The 26,816-nt window shown below is 35.9% G+C and overlaps 2 protein-coding genes across 3 annotated transcripts; both read right to left on the reverse strand.

Moving 5' to 3' along the window:
- Nucleotides 1-1,133: 1,133 nt before the first annotated feature.
- LOC132180379 (helicase SEN1-like) lies at nt 1,134-7,306 on the reverse strand. Its single transcript, XM_059593179.1, is given in 13 exon segments — nt 1,134-1,616; nt 1,694-1,779; nt 2,008-2,142; nt 2,458-2,822; nt 3,048-3,264; nt 3,347-3,602; nt 3,704-4,028; nt 4,119-4,420; nt 4,423-4,720; nt 4,722-5,348; nt 5,434-6,009; nt 6,963-7,084; nt 7,180-7,306. Coding segments are annotated over 11 exon segments (3,288 nt in total). The 5' UTR covers nt 7,077-7,084; nt 7,180-7,306; the 3' UTR covers nt 1,134-1,616; nt 1,694-1,706.
- Nucleotides 7,307-12,728: 5,422 nt separating this feature from the next.
- LOC132183277 (uncharacterized) lies at nt 12,729-24,731 on the reverse strand. Of its 2 annotated transcripts, XM_059596678.1 has the most exons (9): nt 24,542-24,731; nt 24,358-24,466; nt 19,563-20,129; nt 17,937-19,328; nt 17,487-17,811; nt 17,047-17,308; nt 16,738-16,954; nt 14,299-14,660; nt 12,729-13,339 (listed from the first exon to the last, which is right to left on the reverse strand). In XM_059596678.1, exons 1-9 carry the CDS (start codon nt 24,565-24,567, stop codon nt 13,213-13,215), a joined length of 3,387 nt encoding a protein of 1,128 aa, XP_059452661.1. In that variant the 5' UTR covers nt 24,568-24,731; the 3' UTR covers nt 12,729-13,212. The 2 variants fall into 2 exon arrangements, with proteins under 2 accessions (XP_059452661.1, XP_059452662.1); XM_059596679.1 differs by lacking the exons at nt 12,729-13,339; nt 14,299-14,660 and having other exon boundaries at nt 16,854-16,971.
- Nucleotides 24,732-26,816: the final 2,085 nt, after the last annotated feature.

Genomic DNA, 26,816 nt, shown 5'->3' on the forward strand with positions numbered 1-26,816 from the left:
TTACCATTCAACTTTGTTAGTGCCAAAAAGAGTGGCCCAATAACATTGGCCTCAAGCCCAATTACCAGAAAGGCCCTACACAGGACATGGGAAGCCATCTCCGGTGAGCCCGCTTTGACAACTTCCCTTTTTAACCATGGGGATGTAGCCGTAGGTAGTACGATGGAAGAATAACAATTATCAAGCCCATAAAAGCCCCATGTAAAGCTTTTAAAAAATATCAAGCCCATATTAATGACAAACCCTAACCTAAGGTATGCATTCTATTCTCTCTTTATCTTCACGACTTCCATCCTTACCATAAACTAGATGAAAGACCAACCTATACAGTATATAGCCTAAGCTATTTCCAAAACCAAAATAGAATTCTGTATAATCACTAGGCAGAGAAAGCCTACTATTAATGTAGAATACCTTTGCGAATTCCCCAGCTGATAATTTGGCTCTGATGAGAACTTATAATCCCATCCAGCCCCTTAATTAACCCATTAGCCAAAATCTTGGTAATGAATGAATTTATAAATGACATTACAACAAGATATAGGCTGGAAAGGATTTATCTTTTTTAGGCACCAATGTAATGATGGTTGAGTTAACTTGTTCCATCAATTTTCCCAAAACAAAGAAGGATTGAATAGCACCAATAACTTCCTCACCTACAACAGGCTAAGCAGCTTTGTAAAACCCAGCCGAGAATCCATCCAGGTCAGGACCTCTATCCGATTAACACAATTGCCAAACTCAATTTCATAATTGCTGGGTCTCTCCTCATCCCACTTTTCATCCATACCCTTAACCACATACTCCTTAATCTTTTCAGCTTTATCCCATTTGACTCTAATCTCAACTAAACATAAAAGAGACACTTTTATTCTCCTAATATACCTCCTAACCTCACCTTGCTTTAAGAGATCATTTAACCCCCTTATATTCCAGATGAGAATCTTCATGGTAACAATAGAAATAGGAGGAAATCCCCTTTTGACAGTATCCACCTCAGCTCCCCCTCCATATATACTATTGTTGCAGCCTTTGGGCGAGTCTCATTATATGCGTCATATTTTTTGTGTATTACCATGGGTTTATGTCTTGTGTAAGTGCTAATGGTAATGGGTGTTAAACTTGCAGGCGCAGAGCATAGATTTGAAGGAGAAATCAAGCACTTTATTGTGAGAAGATCACTACAATGTCTAATGCTGCTAAAAGAATCTTTTTGTGAGATTGGGACAAGTGTGTGTTTAATTGACGGCTTGCAGGAAGGGGAAGCTGGAGACATTTAGAACGGAACTAGTGCAGTCATTAAGGAAATTGAGTACTTTGGAACCAACACAAGTAAAACTGTCTCCGGAGGGCCTTTTATAGAACTGAAAATAATCTCTGCTACAAATTCTGACCATTTTTTCAATAGAGTTCTTATGAAATTACAAATTTACGCCCAAATAAAAAAATTATAAAAAGAAAATGGGGGATAACCCTCAAGTTACAATCATTCTTACAAAGTCATACGAGGACCAGAAGAAGCACCTGGATTTTATCATGCTTGAAAGTGTTAATACTAAACTCTTCTCAAAACCCCTCCAAAGATCCCCAAATTACCAGACTCGCAAGATCATGATCTGAAGAAGAAAATGTATTTCAGAACTATGCATGCAAACCCAATTCGAATTAAATAAATAAACTAAAGCAATCTTACCTCATCAGTCATTTTACCACCTTTCCGACTTTTTCTTCAAGCCAACATCTTCCCATTTATTCTTCATTCTAGACTTGAAAGGATTTCTGACATTCAGATATATAATCTTAAGTTTTTGAAAGAAAATAGATCATAAATATATTTGTTTTGTTTTTTTACTGCTTGGAATTAGAAAAACAACAACTATACAGCTTGAATAAAGGAAGGAAAATCAATTTCTGTTTTTATTCAAAGTGATTCTGCAGAAGATAAATTTCCTTGTGTCAAGAATGCTTAAAATTTAAATTTAAGACCAGTAGATTTGTTTCACACACCTATGAGTTGTGGTTGATGTTTCTGGCTCATCCTTCAAACTTAGTGAGGATAATGGTTTTGAGAGGTGCCACATACTATTGGCTTCAGGACCACAACTTGAGTCAATTGGCCATCTCTTTGGAACAACCAAACTCCTGCAGCAAACTCAAACAGACGAACAATGTATTAGAATATAAATTAAATTAATATTCATCTTTTGGTATGACACAGTAATATCATATTCATACCCTTTGTAGTCATTAAGTTAGAATACACAACAGTGAATTCAATATTTGCTGCAATCTTCCTTCCCTAATTCTGCAGGCCTATGGCATAAACACTACTTGATAACAGACTTTTGCATTCATCGGATTCAGAGTTTAAGTTTAACTAGAACAACATATACATATTAGCTGATATACACTAGATAATTGTATTAAATTTAAAAGCAAATTCAGATAAGCTCATACCCCTCAACACATGTGTGTTTGCAGCGATGCATCTTATCCACTGTATAGCTTCCAAATAAGATGTCAAGCTGCTTTGCTAGTCTTGGTATGTCAGATAATGGGACAACATCCCAAACCTTCATAACCTGAATGTGATGTGAATCCTCCTTGAGAATATCAACAGTCCAAACCAGATTCAGCTGCTCATCCACCTTGTAAATCTCTAAAACTTGAGAAGAAGTCCCATCATGGACAATGAGGTTTCTCTTCTCATTGGTCTGACGCCAACCACTTGAAAGCTTTGCCAAAAGAGATATCACTTCCTTACGAATCTCTGCATTGCTAGTCCTTGCTATAGATTTGTGGAAATCATTGTTGAAGAAAACCTGCATTTTATTAAGGAAATGGTAATGTCATCATAAAAATTCATATCAGTTCAAACCCATTACAAAATCAAAATTCAAAGACTCTACTATGTAAACCCCTTAATACTAAATCTTTATATATAGTCATATTTCTAGTTTTTGCCTTTGATTCACTTGAATCAATAGGTGAATTTCATCTGTCTTATATAATGCATGCTAATAGAACAACCAAAACATTGCATGCACCTTCCATATAGCCTCTTTGAACAGAAGAGAGCCGTTATTGAGTAAAATATCAAGCTGTTCAAGCTCCACCAAGGCAGCAGTAATTGCCTGAGCCAAGTTCTTGTCCTCATTGGCATCATAGAAACACCCACGTTCCTTGGCATCAAGGACTAGTTTCTTCCAAACAGTGTCACTCTTGAGTAAAGTACCCCCATCCCCCAAAATCCAAAGGCAATACCTAAAGAATGAAACAGTAACCAAATTTTAATTCGCAAAACCGACAAAATTAACACAATATTATATATATATACAAGTAATACCTTGCTCGAGTCAGTGCCACATTTGCTCTTTGTCGGTTGGAAAGGAAACCTACTGATCCATTCCCATTACATCTTACAGTAGAGATAATTATTACATCATCTTCACCTCCTTGGAACCCATCAACAGAGCGAACACTCACAGTGAAGCCACTGTTAGACTTGTTGTATTTTCTGACCCTCTCTTCAATTGCAGAAACTTGAGCCTTATATGGTGATATCACTCCTATGCTAACATTCTTCTTTGTGTCACAGAATTCTGTCACAAAAACAGGAAATGGTAAATGGAATTCATATCATTTGTCTATATAACTTTTTCTGAAAGCAAATGTTTCCTAGATAATAACCAATAAAACATACGTTTAAAAAGATTCTCAACTATCTCAGAGACCACAGCAACCTCAACCATATTCTTGGGACTGTACCCCAGACCAAATTCCTCCTTTCCATGAGCAATACTTATAAAAGAGTAGGAGCTGTACATGTTGCCCTGAAGGAAACGCTTCTGGTATTCTCTTTCTTTAACATTTGGAGCATCTGAAATCTGTTTGTCATAGAACTCTGTGTTTGGAAATAAGCTGATGGATGGATGCATCCTGTACTGGACATTAAGAAGGTGCTTCTGGTGCCTCAACATGACTAGTCTTTCGAACAAACTTCTTCCAAATTCAGCCTTGTCGGATATCTAAAAAGTGCACATTCAAAACATGTTAAACAAAGTGGAAGATGTTCATAATTTGCAAAGACCAAAGAACCAAGGATAAAACACTCTAACCTCGCTTTTAACCATAGCAGGGAGCTGCCTCTCATCACCTATGAGAATAGCATGGCGGAGACCAGGAAGTTGTAAAGGAATAGCTGATTCACATTCTTTCAGTTGAGCAGCTTCATCGATAACTAAGAATTCCAATGGTATATTTCCTTCTGCATGTAATTTAGAAGAGCTTGATGCAGTACAGAACACTAGGCATGCATTTCCCAAGCAAAAGTTTTTTATTGAATAATTTTCTGTTATATCTGGAACAGAGGATGGCAGAGATAATTGCAGATATCTTAGTAGACGAAGGCACTCTTTCTCATATTCAACTTTGTGAAGGCAATCCACACTGCTTCCTGTGTCTTGGAAATTATTAGAACTTGTTTTAATAACCCTTCATTTCCTACACTGACACCACGCAACAAAGTTTCGAGAGATTGAAGCAAATTCAAAGCTCCCATCATCTTTTTCACTACCTCTAACGGTAGAAGAGAAGTTGGTAAGTGCGTATACAAATTAACCATACAAAACTTCAGTTGCTCATGAATTGAACAGAAACTCTTCTTTGAAAACTCCTCAAATGTCAAAGGAACATCATCAACCTTTTTGAGATCATCATTCCCCTTATTGTTTTCCCTCCTCCCTTCCTTTTTTCTTCCTTTCTTTTTTCCTCCTTTCTTTTTTCCTCCTCCCTTTTTCTTCCTTTCTTTTTTCCAAGTATATTTTGTACGGCGATGTAGGGTCATCAAGCAAAGATATCATTGATTCTAAGCCATTTCTCCAGCCAGATAGAGGAGCAAAGCACTTCCCAAGCACATGAACCCGATAGTCAAGAAATACATCAACCAGATCATCACGATGATCAATCTTCATTCGCTCGCCATTACCAAATAAAACTATATCTCCAAGCCCGTATGTGTCATACTCTAGCGAATCCTTAGCCAACCTCAGCAGCCGTGTCGCAACTTCCAAAACCGCAATGTTAGTTGGAGCACATGTTAATGTTCTGCACTTCATTTTAAGGAGGGCATGTAATAACACACCAACGGTCTTTGTTTTCCCTGTCCCTGGAGGACCCCATATCAGTTTGACAGGATTCTGATGGTTGCAGTCTCTCATACCAATGCAGCCTAAAACCGCAGCTTCTTGAGAGTCATTTAGATTACAAGAGTTGATCATCCCCTGTAGATCAGAAGGGGCAGGGCTGCTTTTTCCATTAGAAAAGCAAGTCATACAATTTTCATCATCCTGTTATGAATAAATACATAATGCATCAGTAATGTTAGTCACGATGTGTGTCACATTGAAGAACAAAATGAGTTAAAATTCTTACAGCTGAATTGGGTCGCAGTACTGTTTTAATAATGTTTGTGTTTGCCCCTTCCGGCTCTGGGTTCAGTGCTTTCCATATACGAACATTTGTAGTCATATTCATAAGATAAACTGCAAAAAGTGTTTCTTTCTTGTTCCCAAATGGTGTTTCTTTCTTGTACTTGTACATGTCTTGTTCAGTGAAAATGGGCTTTGATGCCAGTATGGGGATCTTATCAGAAGTTTCATTTTTTGTCCCATGAACATAAGCAATAAGATAAGATCTTTTGGGCCTGTTCAAATCATCAATGCATTTTGGTCTAACATCTGTCAATGCAATAAGATCACCAACCTCAGGTTCATATTTTCCTACATCTTTTCTAGTATCTGCAGCTGGCTTCAATGTAATTTCATAAAACAAGTCTTTGGGAGGTTTAAATTCTTTAGATTTCTCAACAGAATATATTATACAAGTAGGTGCTCGAGACACTCCTTTCACGTTTGACAACAAATCAGAATGTGTTTCCTCAATTAAGGGAGGAATGAATGACTGCATGTATTCTGTCACTGAAGAGAATGTATCTGGAATCCTTTTCACCTGTCAGTGAATGATGCCACAGTTATTAATGGAAATGTCTGCACATGCTTGCCTAAGCAACTTGTACATCATTGAATGGAAAATTAAAACATATATACATACAAATAAATAAATTGATTTATACCTAATGAAAGTGTTAAAAAGTTTTCATAATTAATATGATTATTTTATGTTTATGGTTTCGAAACATTTTACAATGGACGGCATTTAAAGAGTCTCGAAAAAGGAGAGTCTTACATGAAAAAGAGAGAAAATAATGCGAGTATTTATAATGTCATCTCACACCAAGTTATCACTTTAAACAATACCTGAGTGTACACACTTGTGTATGCTCTAGCACATGTGTGTAGCAGTGGGCTGTGCCGCTATATGGCACTATAGATCATGACTTATTTTTTGGAGGGTTATGATCGTTCGATTCAATGATTTAATATGGACCGTTAGATGCTACTATATAAGATTTGCATCTCCATCATTAAAATAAGTTGAACATATATGTCTTTTCCTGACTCGTGAGGAAATATACATATATTAATGTAGCGTGAGTGACTTGAATTTCTCAAGTCAACACACATGGGATGGGCCAGCATATTTTTTCCTACTTCCATTGGGTTTCAATTTTGTTGCCGCCTCTCCTTAGTCTCCTATATATATATATATATATATATATATATATATATATATATGTTGTGACAAGTGACAAGGAATTTAATTACTAATAAAAAAGCACTGGGTTTCATATATATATATATACACAACTCAGTTTAGCATGATGAACCTTATATTAATTACTAATAAAAAAATAGAAGTCTTGAGGACGATCGATATGTTAGCATGATTTATATATGTTTAGATTGTTCTTATTTCATGTATGATAAATGTGTCAGTCCTTAGTATTCTAAAAATGAATGTAAAATAAGTATTGAAATGAAAGAAAGAAACAAAAAAAAAACCTGGTTTTTGTAAACATCTTTGTTGAGAACATCCCGGAGAGACCAAGAGAACACCAAGTCTATTAAGCTTCTACCATCAATTTCTTCCTTCTTGGCATTCGTCTTCTGATCCATTTCTTCTGCTAAAACACACTACTACTTCTCATCATCATCATCATAATATAATGCATGATTATGGGGCAAGAGAGAGAGAGAGAGAGAATGAAAGAAAACTTACCACTGAAGGAAATAGGTAGATAGTAAAAAGTGACCCAATTGTAAATGTAGCTAGCAAACTAAAGAAAGGTAGACACAGCTATCATCATGCATATATAGTCGATGTATCTTAATAAAGACCATCAAAAGCAGGCGGACCTACAAACAAATTAAAGGTCAAAGTGAGAAAAAGAGGTTGACTACAAGTCAAGTAAGTATTAAGCTGGTTGATCAGGGACTAAAAGTAATACAGAAGCAGAGAATAAACAAACTTCGGTTGTAAGAAAGAAGAAAGAAGAAAGAAGAAAGAAGAAGAAGAAGAAGAGATTCTTAATCTTAAACCTTGGAAGTTGTTTTGCAATGTTTGAGGATTTCGGGACTCTTTACCACTTTTTATACATATATACTACTTTGAAACTCACACTTTATGGGAAACGAAAAGGACATCTAGACGTACATGGGAGCTCTGAGGTAGATCAAAAGACCTATTCCTATTGGTTGCCACCCCCCTCTAGGCTAAGCCCCTCGCCTTCTCTTATAAATAGCTTTGATTGCAGATGTGAAAGAGGAGACCTGCTTGTATGCTTTCACATCTTGTGTACCCAAAGATAAATACTTTCACATATATATATATATATTGGGGTACCATAGTCACTTTTGGTTTTGCTTCACGTTCTATTTAGACTAATCCTAGGTTTATAATTTTTATAATAGCTCTGATACCACAAAACTAATTAGCTTAAACTATTATGCTAGAGTAGAGTTCAAATATATATATTAATGTATTCCTGATAAAAATTCTCAAATCGTTTATTTCCCCGAACAATTGATATGTGCTAAAGCCAAATTTAGTTTCTTGGGACGGGCGATTGGATACATTTGGTTTAGAGTTATATCCGCTTTTGCACTCTTATACGCATTACACAGTTTACACTCTTTAAAATGTGAAAAGACTCGTGAACACTTCTGGATTCAAATTACATTCAACTTCATCACTAATAGTAGGAATTGGTTTCAACCTTGTTGACTTGTTGAACAAGACGTACGCCTATTGGTTGCCTGATTCATTTATTTATTTGTACTCTCCCCCCTCCCTCCTCCAGGTTTTCTAGGCGAATTAGCCCCTAGCTTTGCTTGTAGATGTGAAAGAGGAGACCTGCTTGTATGCTTTCACACCTTGTGTACCCGAAGATGATGCAATTGCATCATATCCATCGTCACTTTTGGTTTTGGTTTCCTTCTACTTTTTAATAATTCTATATTTATCATTGTTTTACAACTTCGTATGAGAAATGTAGTTGGACTCATGTCAGTCATTAGAAAAGAATTAACATCACCTAATAAATATACAATGCCCAATAATAAACGTGCCCAGGTTAGAAAATAATAATAATAATAAACGTGGCCAAAACAAGGGAAACATTTTCGTATAGCCTACCGGACAACAATACTCTTTGCAAAACAGGAGGAAAGTCACTAAAAATATGCTAGCCAACCCTGAGAGATGGAGAAAAAAGGCAATAGTTATTTATTTATTTATTTTATTTTATTTTTTAGAAATGCTAAGTGTTCTTTTGGTGTTTTCTAGCTTTTAAATGGATATTATTTTCTAAAAAAAATTAAAAAAAAAAAACAATTCCTTATTTTTCTCACCCATTTTTTTTAAAAAAATATACATCTTGCCTCTTTCCAAGGCATACCGAGAAGCTTTTCAAAGGAGCCCACAAAACCGACCTCATGGGTGGATCCCATGATTAGCAGTTGAAGATGTGTTTAATTTGGTTAATAAGATGATTTTGTAAAAAAAAAACATTCTTAAGAAAATAAAATAAAGTTAAACTATATTCGCAATCGACTTGTTTACAGGAAAAGTTCGTATTGGGAAATTGTGTAGGATTTCTCCTGGTGATATTTGAAAAGAAAAAGAAAAATTCCTCCAGGAAAGCAATGATAAGGGAATCTATAGCTTTTTTGCCAAAAATGAAAGAATTATTTTTACATTTTTCTTTTCTTTTCTTTTCTGTTATTCAAGTAACTTCCTGCAGAACCCTTGCAAATTCAAGAGAACTAAAATTCTTTTTTAGATTGTTTAGCTCCATGCAGAGTAAGAAATGCTCCTAGAGATACTTCTTACTCGGGATACTAAGCTCTGCATCCTGTTGGTATTTATCTTTGGTACCCATAACATATCTCATAAAGATAATATAGTATTTCAATAAAATAAAGAGTTACGAAAGTTAGTATTGAAATTGTATTATATTTTTTGGACAATCCAAAAATGGACTAGAGAACTAACAATACAGGGATATAGAAGACATATAGATAAGGAAAGGAAGAAGAAGAAGCAATAAGTAGTCAATTCTTCGCGCGCCTTGACTAAATTTGATACAATTGCACCCAAAAAAAATTGCAACAAGTTCTAGATTGCAGAATTCATCATTCATATTCCAAAGCTTCACAGGCAATCAAGTTCAAGACACCAATTAAGTTGATCTTTAAACAAAACAATGTAAGTCAATCAAAGTGCGTTTGAAGTTATATGTAGGGGCGAGCATCAATCCCTTGAGTCCGTATATACTAGGTTCCGAGGACTGACTGAACTGATGATGATTCATAGATGCAATCTACCCATCAACCTTAACCCGACTAACTTGAGTAACCGATAGAGCCGAACAGATGACAGTTGATCACTTTCCATTCGTCTAGTCATTTTCTGCCTAATTGCCTAATTCTATAGAGCCAAGCTCAAAAAATAACTAATAAAAATTAAAACCAAATGCCACCCAAATTTACACGTTTAATCAATGATCAAGAGTAACCAATAAAAATTAAAACCAAATGCCACCCAAATTTACACGTTTAATCAATGATCAAGAGAAACTAAAAGAGGTTTGTCTAAGTGGCTAAGTGGGAAGGTCCCAAAGCCATCATGAAGCATTCCGGAGGTATTTAACACATTATACAACATATCATACCATTGTAGAAACAAAACACCTACATTCAAACAAAATAAGCAAGCAAGACCACAATGAGCTCTAATTTAGGTAACAAGAAAATTATGAACACTAAAAGTATCTCAAACCATTACAATCATTTCAAGCATCACTTCAATGATAGGATTAATGAATCTACTCCAGCTACTTTTCTAAATTACCTCGGCCATCGTTTAAGCAGAAAGAATAATTAATTCAAAACAACTTCTCTGAAGACTGTGCCTTTCATTCTCAGTGGGAAGAAGGAATAGAGGTTATCTCCACCAGCAACTTAAATTGCTAACTTTGTCCCCATTAAGAGAGCCTTAGCTGTGGTCTTAAATATACATCATATACTACTACCTCTTACAATATGACCAGTCATTTGCACATGCATTTTAACCGCTGTATCTACTTGTTTACCTAGTAATCCTATGAAAACTGAATATCCTTGAGAGAGGCAAGAGAACGAATTTTTCTGGCATGAAACAAATGAATTCTAGCAGAGGTTTCTGTCATTTTAATCTATCTCATAGACATGTATGCATAGATTCCAGTCATCTGGTAGTGTAATCCAGACAAGAGAGTATTATGAGAGACAAATGTAACAGAGAAAATTTAGGGAGAAAAAAGGCAATAACTTTTTTTTTTTTTAAATGCTAAAAAATAATATTTACCTAAGACCATAAAAACACTCGACATTTATTTTTATTTGAGAATGGTGACTCATTTTAATGCGAGGTTTCCTCATGGTTGTTTGCCACGTGTTGGTATCGTAACTGTGCACTAGCTCTTTGATTATATGCCACGTACGTAGTAGATTGTTTGAGTGGAGCATACTGTGCTACAAGATTTTGCTAGAATAATACTTCAACAAAAAGGAACAAAGTCACCTACCTAGGAATAATATATCATATACGAGATTGAAGAAGTTAAAAAGTTTTACTTTCAGAAAGTGGACATATGTTTTACAACGTTCCAGAAAAAGTAAAAAACTTTTAAATTGAATCTTGAGAATTTTGAAATAAAGTAGTAAATCTTGCCTCTTTCCAATGCATACCGAGAAGCTTTTCAAAGGAGCCCACGAAACCGACCTCATGGGCGGATCCAATGATGCTGTTGAAGAAGTGTTTAATTTGGTTAATAACATAATTTTGTAAACAAAAAAATTATTCTTAAGAAAATAAAATAAAGTTTTTTTTCTTTAATTTTTTTTACTTTTTATAACCATATTCGTAATCGACTTGTTCACAGGAAAAGTTCGTTTTGGGAAATTGTTTAGAATTTCTCCTGGTGATATTTGAAAAGAAAAAGAAAAATTCCTCCAGGAAAGCAGTTGGTAAGAGAATCTATAGCTTTTCTGCGAAAAATGAAAGAATTATTTTTACTTTTTCTTTTCTTTTCTGTTATTCAAGTAACTTCCTTCATAACCTTGCAAATTCAAGAGATTTTTTTTTTTAAAAAAAAAAAAAAAAGAAAAGATTGTTTAGCTTCTTGCAAAGTGAAAATTACGAGGAATACTAACTTTTTTTATTTTTTTTTATTTTTCAATAAATGGGTACTAAGATGATGTGGAGCTTATTCATTGAAAATAATCAAAATAATTAATAAAAAAAATGCTTCAACTACTAATGAATAAACTCTGCATCATTTTGGTATCCAATATCCATCTTTTAGTAAAATATTTTGTACCCATAAATGCAATCTGCCCATCAACCCTGACCCGACTAACTTAAGTAACCAATCAAGCCGAACAGATGACAGTTGATCACCTTTCATTCGTCTAGTCATTTTCTGCCTCATTGCCTAGTTCTATAGAACCAAGCTAAAAAAAGAAAAGAAAAAAAAAAAAAAAAAAAAAACAATTGTCAACCAAATTTACACGTTTAATCAATGATCAAGAGAAACTAAAAGAGGTTTGTCTAAGTGGCTACCTGGGAAGGTCCCAAAGCCATCATGAAGCATTCCGGAGGTATTTTACACATTATACAACATATCATACCATAGTAGAAACAAAACACCATCATCCAAACAAAATAAGCAAGACCACAATTACCTCTAATTTAGGTAAAAAGAAAATTATGAACTATTACAATCATTTCAAGCATCACTTCAATGATAGGATTAATGAATCTATTCCAGCTACTTTTCCAAATCACCTCAGTCATCGTTTAACCAGAAAGAATAATTAATTCAATAGCTATTGTTCTACAGCCAAAACAACTTCTCTGAAGACTGTGCCTTTCATTCTCAGTGGGAAGAAGGAATAGAGGTTATCTCCACCAACAACTTAAATTGCTAACTTTGTCCCCATTAAGAGAGCCTTAGCTGTGATCTTAAATATACATCATATACCACTACCTCTTACTATATGACCAGTCATTTGCACATGCATTTTAATCGCTATATCTACTTGTTTACCTAGTAATCCTGTGAAATCTGAATATCCTTGAGAGAGGCAAGAGAACGAATTTTTCTGGCATGAAACAAATGAATTTGGATGGAGACAAATTCTAGATTTTTCAAAATTATTTCTAACATCTCAATCATTATTGTTAAAAATATATCAGCAATAAATTGTAACTTGAGAATTCCCATGACTAATTTTCTCTTTAGAACAAATTGTCCAGTAATCAACCTCTTCTTATATAAAATAATGTGACAAAAAAAAATCAACTTGTCTTCCAATCAATTGGGCGGAATTAACATGGTAGGGTTTGAAGTAAGACCCACACTGTCCAAGGACCGTGTCAGTGTGCCTGAATACTTGATAACATCAAGAGGCTCTATACAGAAGTATCTTTTCACTCATATATAAACATGGACCAAACACAGCCTACAATGTAGTTGTATATATGTATTATGCATGCTTCGATTTTTCTTCGCCACATGTAAAGGCAAAGTAGTAGTTGCTTCTTTTAATTTGGTGAAACCATCCAGGATACACATTGAAATTACCAAAACATGGATCACACTTCCATAAATTTTTTCCCAAAAGCATGGATACTCATTGTGATGCCAACCAACACCTCAAAATTAAAATCTGGTATAGGCACCTGTAACATGTGGCTGATGCTTCTGATTCATTCATCCTTCAAGGTTAGTAAAGCCAATTGGTCAACTAATAACTGCATAGGATCAGCTTTGAGTGGATTACTCTTCCTTGGAACATTTCGATCAACTGACCATGAAACCGGAACTTGAAAATTCCTGCAGCAATTGAAAATGATGAGTAGTCTTTTCCTTCAACAATTTTTTTGGGCAACACTCACTGTTTACTATCTTTCAACTTAAACTTGTCACCTATTAAGATGTTCTTTCATTTGTTAGTTTTCAAGTCATTCCAGGATGATTAAAGGATAAACTATTTTTTACATGACAAGAGTTGCAGAAAAGAGTACTCACATGAGCAGCATTATGGTGATGGAAGCATCATTGGAGATAAAGAATGTGGTGGTAGGGTTGAAGATTGGGAAAGGACCAACGGAGCAGTGGAGGTAGCTGTGGTCATGATGATGGTTACATAACGTCTGTAACAGTGAGTACTGGCAACAATGCTACTGGTGGAAGTGGTAGTAATTTGTGTGGTCATGGCAGTCTAGGTGGAGTTCCAGCGGCACTTTAGGTGTCGAAACTAGAGGCAGTGGGTGGACCTTATATTCATTAATTTTGCAGAAAAAGCTATTGTGCTGGTAGCAGTAGTATAATTGTCTTAATTACAATCAACCATGTGGTATTAGTTTTCATATAATGCATTATTTCTACTTTTCTATTTCAATAAGCAAAAGATTTTATTAAAAAGGAAGAAATTCCAACCCTAGTATACAGAAAAACCTGTTAATAAATTGTCAGGACAAAAATATAAATTTTGACATTATATTAATATTGCAAATAAATCTAGTAACAAAGAACTACCCACTATAGATAGTGAGCATATATATTCTCCAGATTATGCCATTTGTAATTGAAATACTAACATTCACAAGACCAATCCTGATGAACAATGGACTAAATCAACACCATTAGATACAACAATCCGGTCTCTATTTTTACTATAAACACCTAAAAGTTGAATAAAATTTAGGAGGAGGAGGAACAGAAGAACAAGAAGCAGAGATGGTGATGATGAAGACAAATATCAAAAGAAAGAACATTTGATATTAGCATACCCATCAAAATGTCTGAATTTGCAGCAATTCATGATGTCCATTGAATATTCCCCGTAGAAGATGTCAATATTCTTTTCTAACTTTGGTATCTCTGAGAATGGCACAACATCCCAAATCTTCAAAGCCTGGATGTACTTCAAATTTTCCTCAACAATGTCCACAGTCCACACAAGATAGAGCAGCACATTGACCTTATACAGCTCCAATAGTTGACAAGTGTCATTTCTGACATTGATGTTTATCTCCCTGCAAGGCTGCCGCCAACCACTTGACAGCTGCATCAGCAGAGAAAGTACTTCCTTACGAACTTCGGTGCTCTTAATCCTTGCCAAGGATTTCAAAAAGGCATCGTCAAAGAAAACCTATAGCAAAAAGATAACTGTAAGCATGCTTAACTTGACTAAAGCTTAAATTCAACTAACGGGATTCAACTCATGAATCCTTTCTCACCATACAACCCTACCTAAGAACTGACCAAGATGATAGTAAGATAACTAAGCTAATTCTTTCAAAAGGATGAGTAAAAGTAAAAGTAAAAGTAAAAGGGAAAACAATGTTGATAAAACTATTTTAAAAGAGTCTAAGGCAATTTCATTCTGAAACTTCTATATACATCCAACCCAAGCCAGCATCTCTTTTAAAGGTGAAACTTGGCCAGTGCAACTCATGCACTGAACCAATCCAACCTCCCTTGAATCAGTCTGATTCTTTCCTGCTGAGTTCATTGTGGTTCTCATATAGCTGAGTTCAAAACCTGCTCTAATAAGCCGTGTTTGCTTGGTTTCAAGTAAAGCAATCCAGCCTCATCCATGTGCACTGTCTTTTGTAACCCTCATAATTTCATTTCAATGACAAGTTTTTAAGCATGTTTCCACCCAAAGTCAGCAACCAAGTACAGGATACTTTTTAGGGTTTATTCGTCTTTTAGTAATCATTTTTTATTCTCGTGTTATTTTTGTTTGACAGAAGAAACTTTTCATAGTCCCAAATTCTTTTCGAGTGAAAATTTGTCAGAATAATAGCCAATACTCTCAATTCAATTTGTTTGGATGAACTTGGTTTTTCATATTATGAAGGAATAAAAGTTTTTTAAAAAAAGGAAAATCGCCTACGACAATCAAGCCATTGGTAGTTTCCATTTGTGTTTATAAGAAAATGCTCCAAAATAAAATCCAGGATGCCATTTTCCTAAATTTTCCCATTACATAGGACTTTTAGAAAATAGAGATTCCCAGAATTTATTTAACTTGATTTTCCATTGAACAAAAAGAACTTAAGGTCTGTGTCAAGATGTGTAATTATTGCTCAAAATACAAGTAAGACAATCTTGATCTAGTATTTTGTAATATACAGCACACTGCACAGTTCCATATCGATCCAAGTAACATATCTAAGCTCCTTGTTTCATATCCATAACAATATCATCAAGTGTGTTTCCAAGTTTCCAACAGCACAAAGTTGAGTTGCATAAAAAAGGGGGGGGATTCTGGTGTGCATACAGCCCACTAATTTGGTGCTTGGCCACTTTGGTATAGTTCGATCATCTAATAGATGTGTATGCATATTATTGTGTCTTGATACAAGCCTTAGTGCAAGTGTGCACCAAAAGAGAGAGAGAACACAATACAACTTGTTTGGTCAGACAGAAGCTTCAATTGATTAAGTTGAAAATTACTTTTTCATAGTGATTTTGCTTTTGATGCCTGCGCTACTTACCAACGAAAAAAATAATTTTGTTTTAGTAAATATAGCATTTTATAAACAACGTTTTTTCATTTTATTTTGTTGGGCATTGAATTGATTCATTCATCGTTTTAATACAGCTGATTGCCCCTTTTTTAATCTTCATTGACCAACGTACCAGTGGTTTAACCTGCATCCGTTCCCAACATGCCAATCCTCCAATAAGGAATTGAAAAGATTCGTGAAAAGAAACCAACCCAAGAATGATACAATGTGAAGTTCAAATGAGCTAGGCCGATTTGGCTCTATTAGCTAAAGATTTTCAAAAAAATAAACTCGTAGTTAGTTCTGTTCTAGCTCAAACCTAACCTGAAGCGGTTGCACCTCAGATTCTATACCAAGTGAAAGCTAATATATTTGTCTTTGAAGACTCAAGATTCCGTCTTTTACCATTCACGTGAATTAATGAAATCCAGCATTCAATATCTAGTTACATTTTTTGAGGTAAAAATCAAGTTAATCATGCTTTTCAAAATTTCTACCTTCGAAAATTTTAAATAACTGCTTTTGGCAGTATTTCTGTTTCTTACTTAATCTCTCAAATTTTAGATTGTGATCTTCCAAAGAAGCTTTCACCTGTCTATACTCTGTGTTCCTTAGGTTTATCCTCTTTACAATAAAGTTTATTATTATTTATCAGAGAGAGAGAGTACTATCAAGTGCATATTCCGAACATAACAAAGAAAAGCAGCATACCTTCCACTTCGCTTTTCTGAATAGTAGAGAATTCATATTCAATAAATTGCCAACTTGATCGAGCTCAACCAAGGAAGCTGTAATAGCCTCAGCCAAGCTCTCATCCTCATCAGCATTATGGAAACATCCCCTAGCCTTGGCATCAATAACTAATCTTTCCCAAACAGAGTCACTGTTGACTAATGTGACTTCATTCCCCACTATCCAAAGGCAATACCTAAATGAAGGAAACAACTGCACCTAAAATCAGGAACACCAACTATAGAACAAAAGTATCTGAACTACATTATTTCATGGTACAAGTAATACCTTGCTCGAGTCAGGGCCACATTAGTTCTCTGAGGATTGGAAAGAAATCCCACAGACCCAATCTCATTGCTTCTGACAGTGGAGATTATTATCACATCTTCCTCACCCCCTTGAAAACCATCAACGGAGCGAATGCTCACAGAAAAATCATTTTCGGCTGCCATACTGTATGTCTTTTCAAGCTTCTCTTGAATGGCAAAAACTTGAGCCTTGTATGGTGATATAACACCAACACTAACTCTCTGTTTTTTGGCAATAGATTCTGTAAAGAGAAATGGCAGCGTTTCAGAGACTTCAGTGATCAAACATTTGAATATATATACATATGCATGTATGCATCTGTGTTTGTGTGTGTGTGTTTTAGCAAAACCTTTGTAGTTTGCTGTGGTAATGATTTTTTTAAGACTACAGTTAAAACAGTTAAATCACTACAGAAGCACCTTTGAAAAGGTTTGCAACCATCTTATCAATCACAGCTACCTCCACCATATTTTTTCTACTGTGCCCATCATCAAATTCATCTTGTCCATAAGCAACGTTCATAAAAGAGTAAGCACCATACATATTTCCTGGAAGGAAACACTTCTCGTAGCTTCTTTCTTTGACAATTGGAGAATCCAAAATCTGGTTGTTATAAAACTCCTTATTTGGAAACAAGCTTATCGATGGATGCATCCTATATTGAACATTCAGAAGGCACTTTTGGTGGCCCAATAAAACCAGCCTCTCAAACAAACTTCTTCCAAATCCCGCCTTCTCAGAAATCTAAGCATGATAACCAATTACATTAGTTAAATAAAAGTTCTGGAAAACACAAATTAAAAAATAAAAATAAGGAAGGGGGGCAGGATTCAGAGAGAGAAAGCAATGAAACAATATTGGATTAAAACCTTGCTTCTGACCATTGCAGGCAACTGGCACTCATCCCCTATTAATACGATATGGTGGAGACCAGGGAGTTGTAAAGGGATAATTGATTCACATTCCTTGAGCTGGGCAGCTTCATCAATAACTAACATTTCCAGTCTATCAATAGCTTCCTCGTGCAATTTAGCTGAGCTTGAAGCTGTGCAAAAAAGCATGCGGGCATTTCTCAGACAAAAACGTTTAATTGCATACTCATGGAAGAAATCCGGAAGAGAAAATGTATCACGAAGTGACAAAAGTATTTGAAGGCACTCCCTTACGGTCATACAAAGCTTAAAGTTCCCAGTATAGCCACTAACTGTGTTTCCTTTATCACCAGATGCAGAAAGGGCTTCTTTTAAATCAGTAACAGAAACACTTCTTAACATAGTTGCAAGGCATTCAAGCCAACCAAGCAATTTGATCATTTTTCTCACTACTTGTAATGAAATGAAACAAGTTGGCAAATGGGTATACATATTAACAATAAATGTCACCATCTTCTTTCTGAGGAAATTGTATTTCTGCTTGATGAAGTCTAAAAAAGTCAGTTTTTTAATTTCACCATCTTCAGAAGGAAAACCCTTCTCTGTTTTTACATATTTCGATTGGTTATCCATATGACATTGCACCTTATCCTTCCATTTCTTCTTGCTCTTATTTTCTTTTAAGGTTTGAGTAATAATTCTCCTCCAAATACTCTGGTTCGGGTTTTTCAGATCTTGAGCATTTATGTCCTCTTTTCTTTTATTACTCTGCAGGTTTCCATCTCCAAGTAATCCTTCCCCCTGCACCTCAATGTTATCATGATCGTCTATCTCATCATCCTTTTCTTGGATTTTCAAGTAATCATGGTATAGCTGTTCAGGGTCTTCAAGCAAGCATATCATAGACTGTAAGCAATGTCTCCACCCAGAAAGTGGTGCAAAACATTCAGAAAGAATATGTGCACGGTAATCAAGGAATACATCAAGAAGGTCATCCCGATCATCAATCTTCATCCGCTCTCCATTCCCAAACAAAACTATATCTCCAAGACCATAAGTGTTATATTCAAAGGAATCCATTACTAACCTCAAAAACCGTGTTGTCACTTCCAATACAGCCACATTAGTAGGAGCACAAGTAAGCGTTCTGCAGTTCCTCTTTAGAAGGGCATATAATAATGAACCTACAGTCTTTGTTTTCCCAGTCCCAGGAGGGCCCCATATTAGTTTCACTATATTCTTGTGATAGCATTCCCGTGCAGCTATACAGTTTAGAACTACCTCTTCTTGGGAATTGTTTAAACTAAATGAGCGAATAACAGCACCTAGAGAGGACACATCAATGCTGTATTTTTCTCTTGGGAAACAAACAGTACAATTTTCCCCCACCTGTACAGAGGATATCACAAAGACAACTGATGCAAGTAAATAAATTTTCTATGGACACAAATAGAGTTATCCCAGACTACATAACTTCAAATAACTATGGTACTGAGGGCAGAAATAACCCACCTCATTTTTTTTAATATTAAATGGACAACCACAAGAAAGGAAATTGAACTGTTAAAACATCATAACGGATACATATTTGTTAGTCAAAGAGAAAATGACTCGTGTTCTTACAGTGGAATCAGCTTGCAGCACTTTCTTGATAATGTTCATGTCTTTGTCACCTAGCCCTGATTTCAGTGCTTTCCATATACGAAGATTTGTTGTCATGTTTATAAGAAAAACAGCAAAACGAATTGTTCTTTTCTTATTCTTTTGGATGTTTTGTTCAAATTCAATGGGCTTTGATGATAATATTTGAATCTCATCAAAACTTTCATCTCTAATATTCTTTCTCGCCTTTTGAACTAAAGCAATAAGATAGGATCCGTTGTGCCTGTTCAAATCATCAATGCATGTCGGCCTTATATCTGTCAAAGCTATGAGATCCCCGGTCTCTGGTTCATACATTTCCCTATCATTCCCAGAAACTCCGAGTTTTTGCATTTCGATATTATAGAGCAAGTCATAGGGAGGATTGTAGCCTTCAGTGATACTAATCGCTAGTATTTCAACTGTTGATGCCTTTGACACCATTGTCAAGCTTGAATACAAGTCAGCATGTGTTTCCTCGATTAGAGGGAAAACAAATGAGTTCACATAATGAGATGTTGACAAGAACTCCTTTGGGATTTTCTTCACCTGGAGGAAAGTATGTTTTGTGTTAGGGGTTGAATACACACCAAGTACAAGCTTTCCTCTATAAGAGTGGCATACGTTACAGACTATAAAGAAATATCTCTAATGTGACATATGTAGATTCCAATTAAATTCCTTTTTCTTGGTCTTTTTAATTTTTAAATTTTTAGGGGGGGGGGGGGGTACAAAAGCCCCTATCATAGAAGTTAATATATCTTTTTAAGAAAAGGCATCAAGGAAATCTCAGAAAGACAGAAGAATAAAACTCAGTTGAACCGAGAGTTGAAAGTACAAGGATATAAGGAAACCCATCATAATCTTGGTTAATGAAAGCTCAATCCCCTTGACAGCTTACTTGTTACAGTGATTCCAAATGCATCACAGCACACATGATAGAACTGCCTTCAAGCAACACTAAAACTCCCTTCACCAACCAACACTCCAAAAGCTCCACTACTAAGTTTCTACCCAAGAGGAGTTTACTAAGGCAAACAACAAAGCCAAAGCAGCCAGGTCACTGAACAGTGACAAAGAAAGTGATCTACTGATTCCCATCTGACCTGCAAATATAACACCAACTAACCACACACGCTTTCCACTTAATCATATTATCCACTGCTAAAATTTTCCTAATAGGGAAACCTTGTAGAGTTCCTATAAAAACTACAATCGGAGTTCCCATCAATATCATGTGAAGTAAATAAAGACATAAAACAAATACAGGAAGAGATGAACTTGCATACAAAGTGATTAATTAATAATTTACTTTCCTGCTACCCCATTAATCGAGCCTATGCAACAGCCCCTTCTCATCAATGGGGAGCCTCTATATGTGACTACAAAGTCACAGCCTTATGTCATTCCTCTAACCTTCCCCAAAGCTCCAGAAACTCTCACATTCCTACTCAATTTTAAACAATCAAGAACTCTCCGCTTGTATGTAATTGGAAAAACAAATGCCGGAAAAATGGCAAACAAGCACCAAACATACCCACATTGATAACTAAATAGGACAATCTGTAACGAACAGAATGGAAGTAATCGACCAAACTAAACAGCCAGGGTATACAAAAAAACAATTAAGATGGCCAAGCAATCAAATGAAAACAATATTTAAAATATATATGGCCAAAAAAATCAATAGCTGCTTAACTGCTAAGTGCAATAAAAGAATGTCATCTAACCTAAACAATTGGAGATGACATCCTAATAAACAGAAAAGCCAAGGCAAAATGCATAATTTTTCCCAAGACACCGCAATAATCATATCAACATGCTTGTTTGGGGAACGTCAAAACCCTTCACTTCAAGTATGTTAGTTTACAGGCAAAGCCCTTTACAACAGACCAGGTTAGACTTTGACTATGAGCCACACAGTCAGAAGATCAGAAATACTAGTGACCCTGTATTTGAGATCCCAAATTTAAATTTTATTCATCATGCACAAAAGATTTAGGTTTGTAATTAACGTGAAAAGAAAGTAATTTTCGCACAAATCACATTAGGAGTGCTAAAAGATCGTGGCAGACCTTTTTAACTAATTCAGTATGCCTTGCTCAAATTATGACAGTCGAGTCAGAGACTGAAACAAGAGCACACTATGCCTTATTACATTACTGATCAGTAATGATGAAATGAACATCTAATTATGATTTTAGACAAAAAGCATATACAGTACAATGTAACTCAGTTAAGCTTTAATCCCAACTAATTTCAATCATTTACATTAATCCTTTTTCACCATTTAACCCCATCTAATGTCATGTTTTCTAACCCCAAGGGGTTGGCTCAGTGGTTGGACAGCCTGGGACTTTGAGTATGCTCCTCAAGGTCTTAGGTTCGAAACCTACTGAGTGCAAATTACTTCTTGGGGCCATCGGACTGGGAGTTTGCCCCTTGAATTAACCAAGGTACACTTGTGGGAAACTCCTTGCCAAGGGCCTGTGCACCCCCGGGATTAGTCGGAGCGAAGCTCCGGATACCCAGTGCCAAATCAAAAAAAAAATGTCATGTTTTCTGTTTCGTATTTGATATCATATCCTGCCACACTACATCTACCCATATTAGTCCACCTCCATCTAGCCCTTTTTTTTTTTTATAAGTAATGTTTATATATCAAAAGTGCAGAGGAGCGCAACCCTAGTACACATGGGGTATACAAGGGAAACGATTGGCTAGAAGAAGAGAAAAGAACAAGGAAATCAAGATAGCTTATAACTAAAGGAGCAAGCCAAGCAGTTGTCCAAGTGTAAAGCGTACGGAAAAAGAAGGTTGTGAGTTCTTCCAATGATCTCTCAGAATCCTCAAAGCATCTTTCGTTCCTTTCTAACCAAAGGCACCACATAATGCATAGAAGAACCATTTTCCAAACAACAGCACTCCTAGAGCGGCCTTCAGACCACCAACAAGCAAACAAGCCCGTCACCTTGCTAGGCATGACCCAAGACAACTCAAAATGACTGAAGATGGCATACCATAAAGAACGAGCCATCTCACAGTAAATGAAAAGATGATCAATAGTCTCCCCATCAATTTTGCACAAGCAACATCTATTGATCACGATAATATTCCTTCTTCTGAGATTATCAATTGTGAGAACCTTCCCTAACACCACCGTCCAAGTAAAGAAAGCCACTCTCGAAGGTGTCTTGGTGCTCCATATGCTCTTCCAAGGAAAAGGACCCGCTTCTTTGCTTACCAGGGTATTGTAGAATGATCTAACATCGAACTTCCCTTTTCTCGACAGGATCCACCAAATTTTATCCACCCCTCCCCTACTCCATTTGTGAGAATATAACGTAGCATAGAACGAGGCTAGCACTTCTAATTCCCAATCATGGATCGATCGAAAAAAGCTAACATTCCATTGACAAGTTCCACCCGTAAGCTCCAAATTATCGGCGATGGATGCATCTTTTGCATTAGCTATGTTGTATAGGCCTAGATAAGCTTCCTTAAGAATCGTTTCCCCGCACCAAACATCATCCCAAAATCTGATTTGAGATCCGTCTCCTGGGTCGAATTTAATATATTTAGAAAACACTCGCCACCCTCTACTAATATGCCTCCAAAGACCCACCCATGAGGCCCGGGAGTGTCAACAGAATGCCATCGACCCCATTCAGAACCAAACTTGGCATCCACCACAATTCTCCACCAAGCCTCTCTCTCTCGTGCGCGTAACGCCATAGCCACTTTCCTAGTAAGGCTTGATTGAAAACTCTCAACTCCCTGATCCCTAAGCCACCTTTAGAGATAGGAGAACATACTTTGTCCCAACTAACCAAGTGATACTTGAATTCTTCGTTTAAACCACCCCAAAGAAAATCACGTTGGAGCTTCTCTATTCGCTTGGCCACTGAAGCAGGTAAAGGGAAAAGGAACAATAAATAAGTAGGAAGATTAGAAAGCGTGCTCTTGATCAAAGTGACCCTTACTCCCTTGGATAATCTAGCCTTTTTTGCTCATTTAAATTGAATAACATATCTCTTTTGAACCAGTTTCTTTATTACACATAGTCAAACTTTCTTCAGCAACTTTCACCCTTCTTGCTATCAAAAGATACCACATCCACCTTTGAAGGGATATCTTCATTTTTCATTTTATTTTTCATCTGTCGCCACTCGTCCATCTCAATTACACTCACTTTTATCCCATATAAATCATATATCATTCTAATTTGCAAAATCAAAAACTAACCAATATTTACATTATTCTAGAACCATTTGAGATTTGCATTGGTTACCTAATCATCAGACCAGCATAAGTGACTAAGAATCACATGGTCATGAAGAATTCAACTTAACCCAACCCTTTTTTTAAGTAACTCAACTTTACCTCAAACCAACGACATACGCCTTAATTTTGTACAGAATATGCTGCAGTTATCTGCACACCCTTCCTTCTGAAAGATGATGTGAACCATTTATATCCTGAAATTTTATCAAATCATTCTCATTGTGGCCCTTAGACATCCTTGTCCTCAAATGTCGTATTGCCCCCCCATTTCCCAACTACCAATATGGAAACTCCGAGCATTGCCCTCCCTTAAATAAGAAACCCACAATGGTGGCTGTACCATGCATGACAAGCAGTTAATAAGTGGAATGTTTCACCATTTTATCTTATAAGCCTACCACAGAAAGAAGAAAAATCGAAGGAACCACATATCATTGATGAGAGGAACGAAAAAGAGAAAATGGGCAACTTGGAAAAAATTAGGCAATCAAACCTTCTCTTTGCAAAGGTCTCTGTTGAGTACATCCTGAATGGACCAAGAAAACACCACTCGTATCAAGCTTTCACCTTGAGAACTACTTTGCATCACTTGCTCTTCTTCCCTGAAACCACAACCCAAATAATCAAATGTCACTCTCGCCACAATAGCAGTAACAATGCAACAAAAGAAATCGCACCCTTTCAACAAGGCTGAAGACTGCATGGATGCCCGAATGAAAAGTAACCCTTCACGCGAAGCCAAGTGGTATACAACCAAACGACGTACAATTTTCTTTTCCCGCACAAGAGAAGTAGAAGGGAAAAAGAAGGGTTAAGGAAACCCTGAATTGCTCCCCTTTATATATGTTGCTCTCGCAAATGATCACGTATCACACTCGAATCCCTGTCAAAAAAGTTCAGAGTTAATTGAGCGCGTTAATTCAGACCTAAAACACACATGAAAAACGCACGTGCTCGTTTTTAACCTCAAACGAAGAAAATATCTTAGTTTAGAAATTAAAATTACTTAAATACTTTTATTAAAAAAAAAAACTAAATTAAAAAAAAAAAAAAAATGGTTAGCCACTCATAAGAAGCCACAAGTGGAGGATGATTCGAAACTCGAAATAAATCTTTGTTAAAAAAATGGATGATTCGAACCACCTCGAAGGCTCGAATTACATTTGGAGATAGTTAGCCACCCTTGAATCACATGGGTAATATCAGGGACGTCCAACTTTCAATTTGAAGAGAGATCAATTGGCAAAAAATACTTTAATTTTTTTTTTTACCTTAAATTTTTTTTTTTTCTTGTAATTTGTGGGGGACCAGGGCCACTCCTAGTCCCCCCATAGATCTGTCTCTGGGTGATACATTCTCCATCCGATTGGCTTGAGGGTGGTTTGACGACCACTCCTCTTTGTTCAATTTTTTTTTTTTTTTTTTTTTTAGTCTCATTTGATGAGCTAGCCTAATAATGAATAATTTATGGGGGTTGAACATGACAAGTAGCAATTCAAGAAGGCAAAGCGTAAATAAATGGTAGTTAATGGAATAAATGTAATTAACCTATAAAGAGTTTAAATGTTTAAATGTTTATGTACTCTATGTATCATTACTAACATTCACATATACATAATATATTGATATATGTTCTTGTTAGGGACAAACCTCGTTGCTTTAAACCATGACAACCTTAAAATTGGATCCAAGTTCTTGTAATGTTTTGCCCAAAATGAAGGGGGTAGGGTAATAACAAGGGCTTATCTACTTGAAAAAGGGAGCCTCGCCCAATCAAGAGGGCTCTCCCTGTGCACCTCCTATTAGCACTTTTATCAATAGAGAACATTTATTCATGATATTTCTTTTCCTTTACCACAAAAAGAAAAGAAAATTAGATATTTATTGATTTTTTAAGAAGCAATGCTACACTTCAGACTTATGTCATACCAACTAACGTAACGTATTTTTAGTAATTTATACTTTAATTTTCTTTTAAGTGGTAATTGCAACAATTGATGCTCCCATCAGCACTAAACGTGAGACACCTCTTGTTGAACATTAGAGTGAAGTTCTTCTTAAATGGTTTCGTCTTTTTTTTTTTTTTTTGACATGTCCACACAAGGAGAAGTGAAAATTTGAACTAGTGACCTCCACTTTATGAAGCGTAGTCCCCAACTGATTAAACTACCTCATAGAGACTGCTTTAGTCCAATTGATTTCAGTAGTTTGATCTTTCTTCACAACAGATATCCCTCCAAATAGCAATAGCCCAACTTTTGTACCCTTTAAAAACTGGAATTTCCGACGGACCTCTTCTTGGCTCGTGGGCCTTAAAAACTATTGGATGGGGCAAATTCTTGGAGCTCTTGGTAATTTGATCATCCGCCCAAATCCACCCGTTTGCCACCCCAAATGTCTAGACTCAATAAAAGTCATCAACCCAACTACCCAATTCTTGAACCTTCCAGAAACCACGATCCCATTGATTAATTAATAATTACTCCCTTTACAAGTACCGCTGCGTACTCTTTAGGTTTGATTTGTGACATATGTATTAATTAATTTGATATGCAGTTTTACTAATCCAGATTATCCCGCAAAAACCGGGGGAGAGAGAGTCAACGGAATTGTTTTTCTCTTTCCGGGTAAACCCGAAACAAATATAGGCGTTGAAACCCAAATCACAGCCTTGATGAAGAAGCTCTTCCAAAGCAGTGGGTGCCAAGTTAAGGCCCATATATATATATATATACTGTCTAATTTGTTTTTGACTGGATCCATACCGATCCCTTGATGAACCTTTAAATTACTTTAATTATATGTGATTCGTAACCTATGTTTAATTAATATATTTTATTTTGGAGAATGTTAAATGTTTTATTGGTGTTCCCGAAGCATGAAAACAATTGAAGTCAATTGTGGTTGTGAAAGATAAATAAACATATATATATATATATATATATATATATG

The sequence above is a fragment of the Corylus avellana genome, chromosome ca5, assembly GCF_901000735.1.
Source record: "Corylus avellana chromosome ca5, CavTom2PMs-1.0".
Classification (NCBI taxonomy): domain Eukaryota; kingdom Viridiplantae; phylum Streptophyta; class Magnoliopsida; order Fagales; family Betulaceae; genus Corylus; species Corylus avellana.

Bases quoted from the DNA above. Each gene is read 5' to 3' on its own strand.
- LOC132183277 (XM_059596678.1), bottom strand. From the start codon at position 24,567: ATGCAGTCTTCAGCCTTGTTGAAAGG. The intron at 17,812-17,936 runs GTTTTAATCCAA...TATCATGCTTAG, and splicing joins CTGCAATGGTCAGAAGCAAG to ATTTCTGAGAAGGCGGGATT. The intron at 14,661-16,737 runs GTATGCTGCTTT...TTTTTGCTATAG, and splicing joins TCAGAAAAGCGAAGTGGAAG to GTTTTCTTTGACGATGCCTT.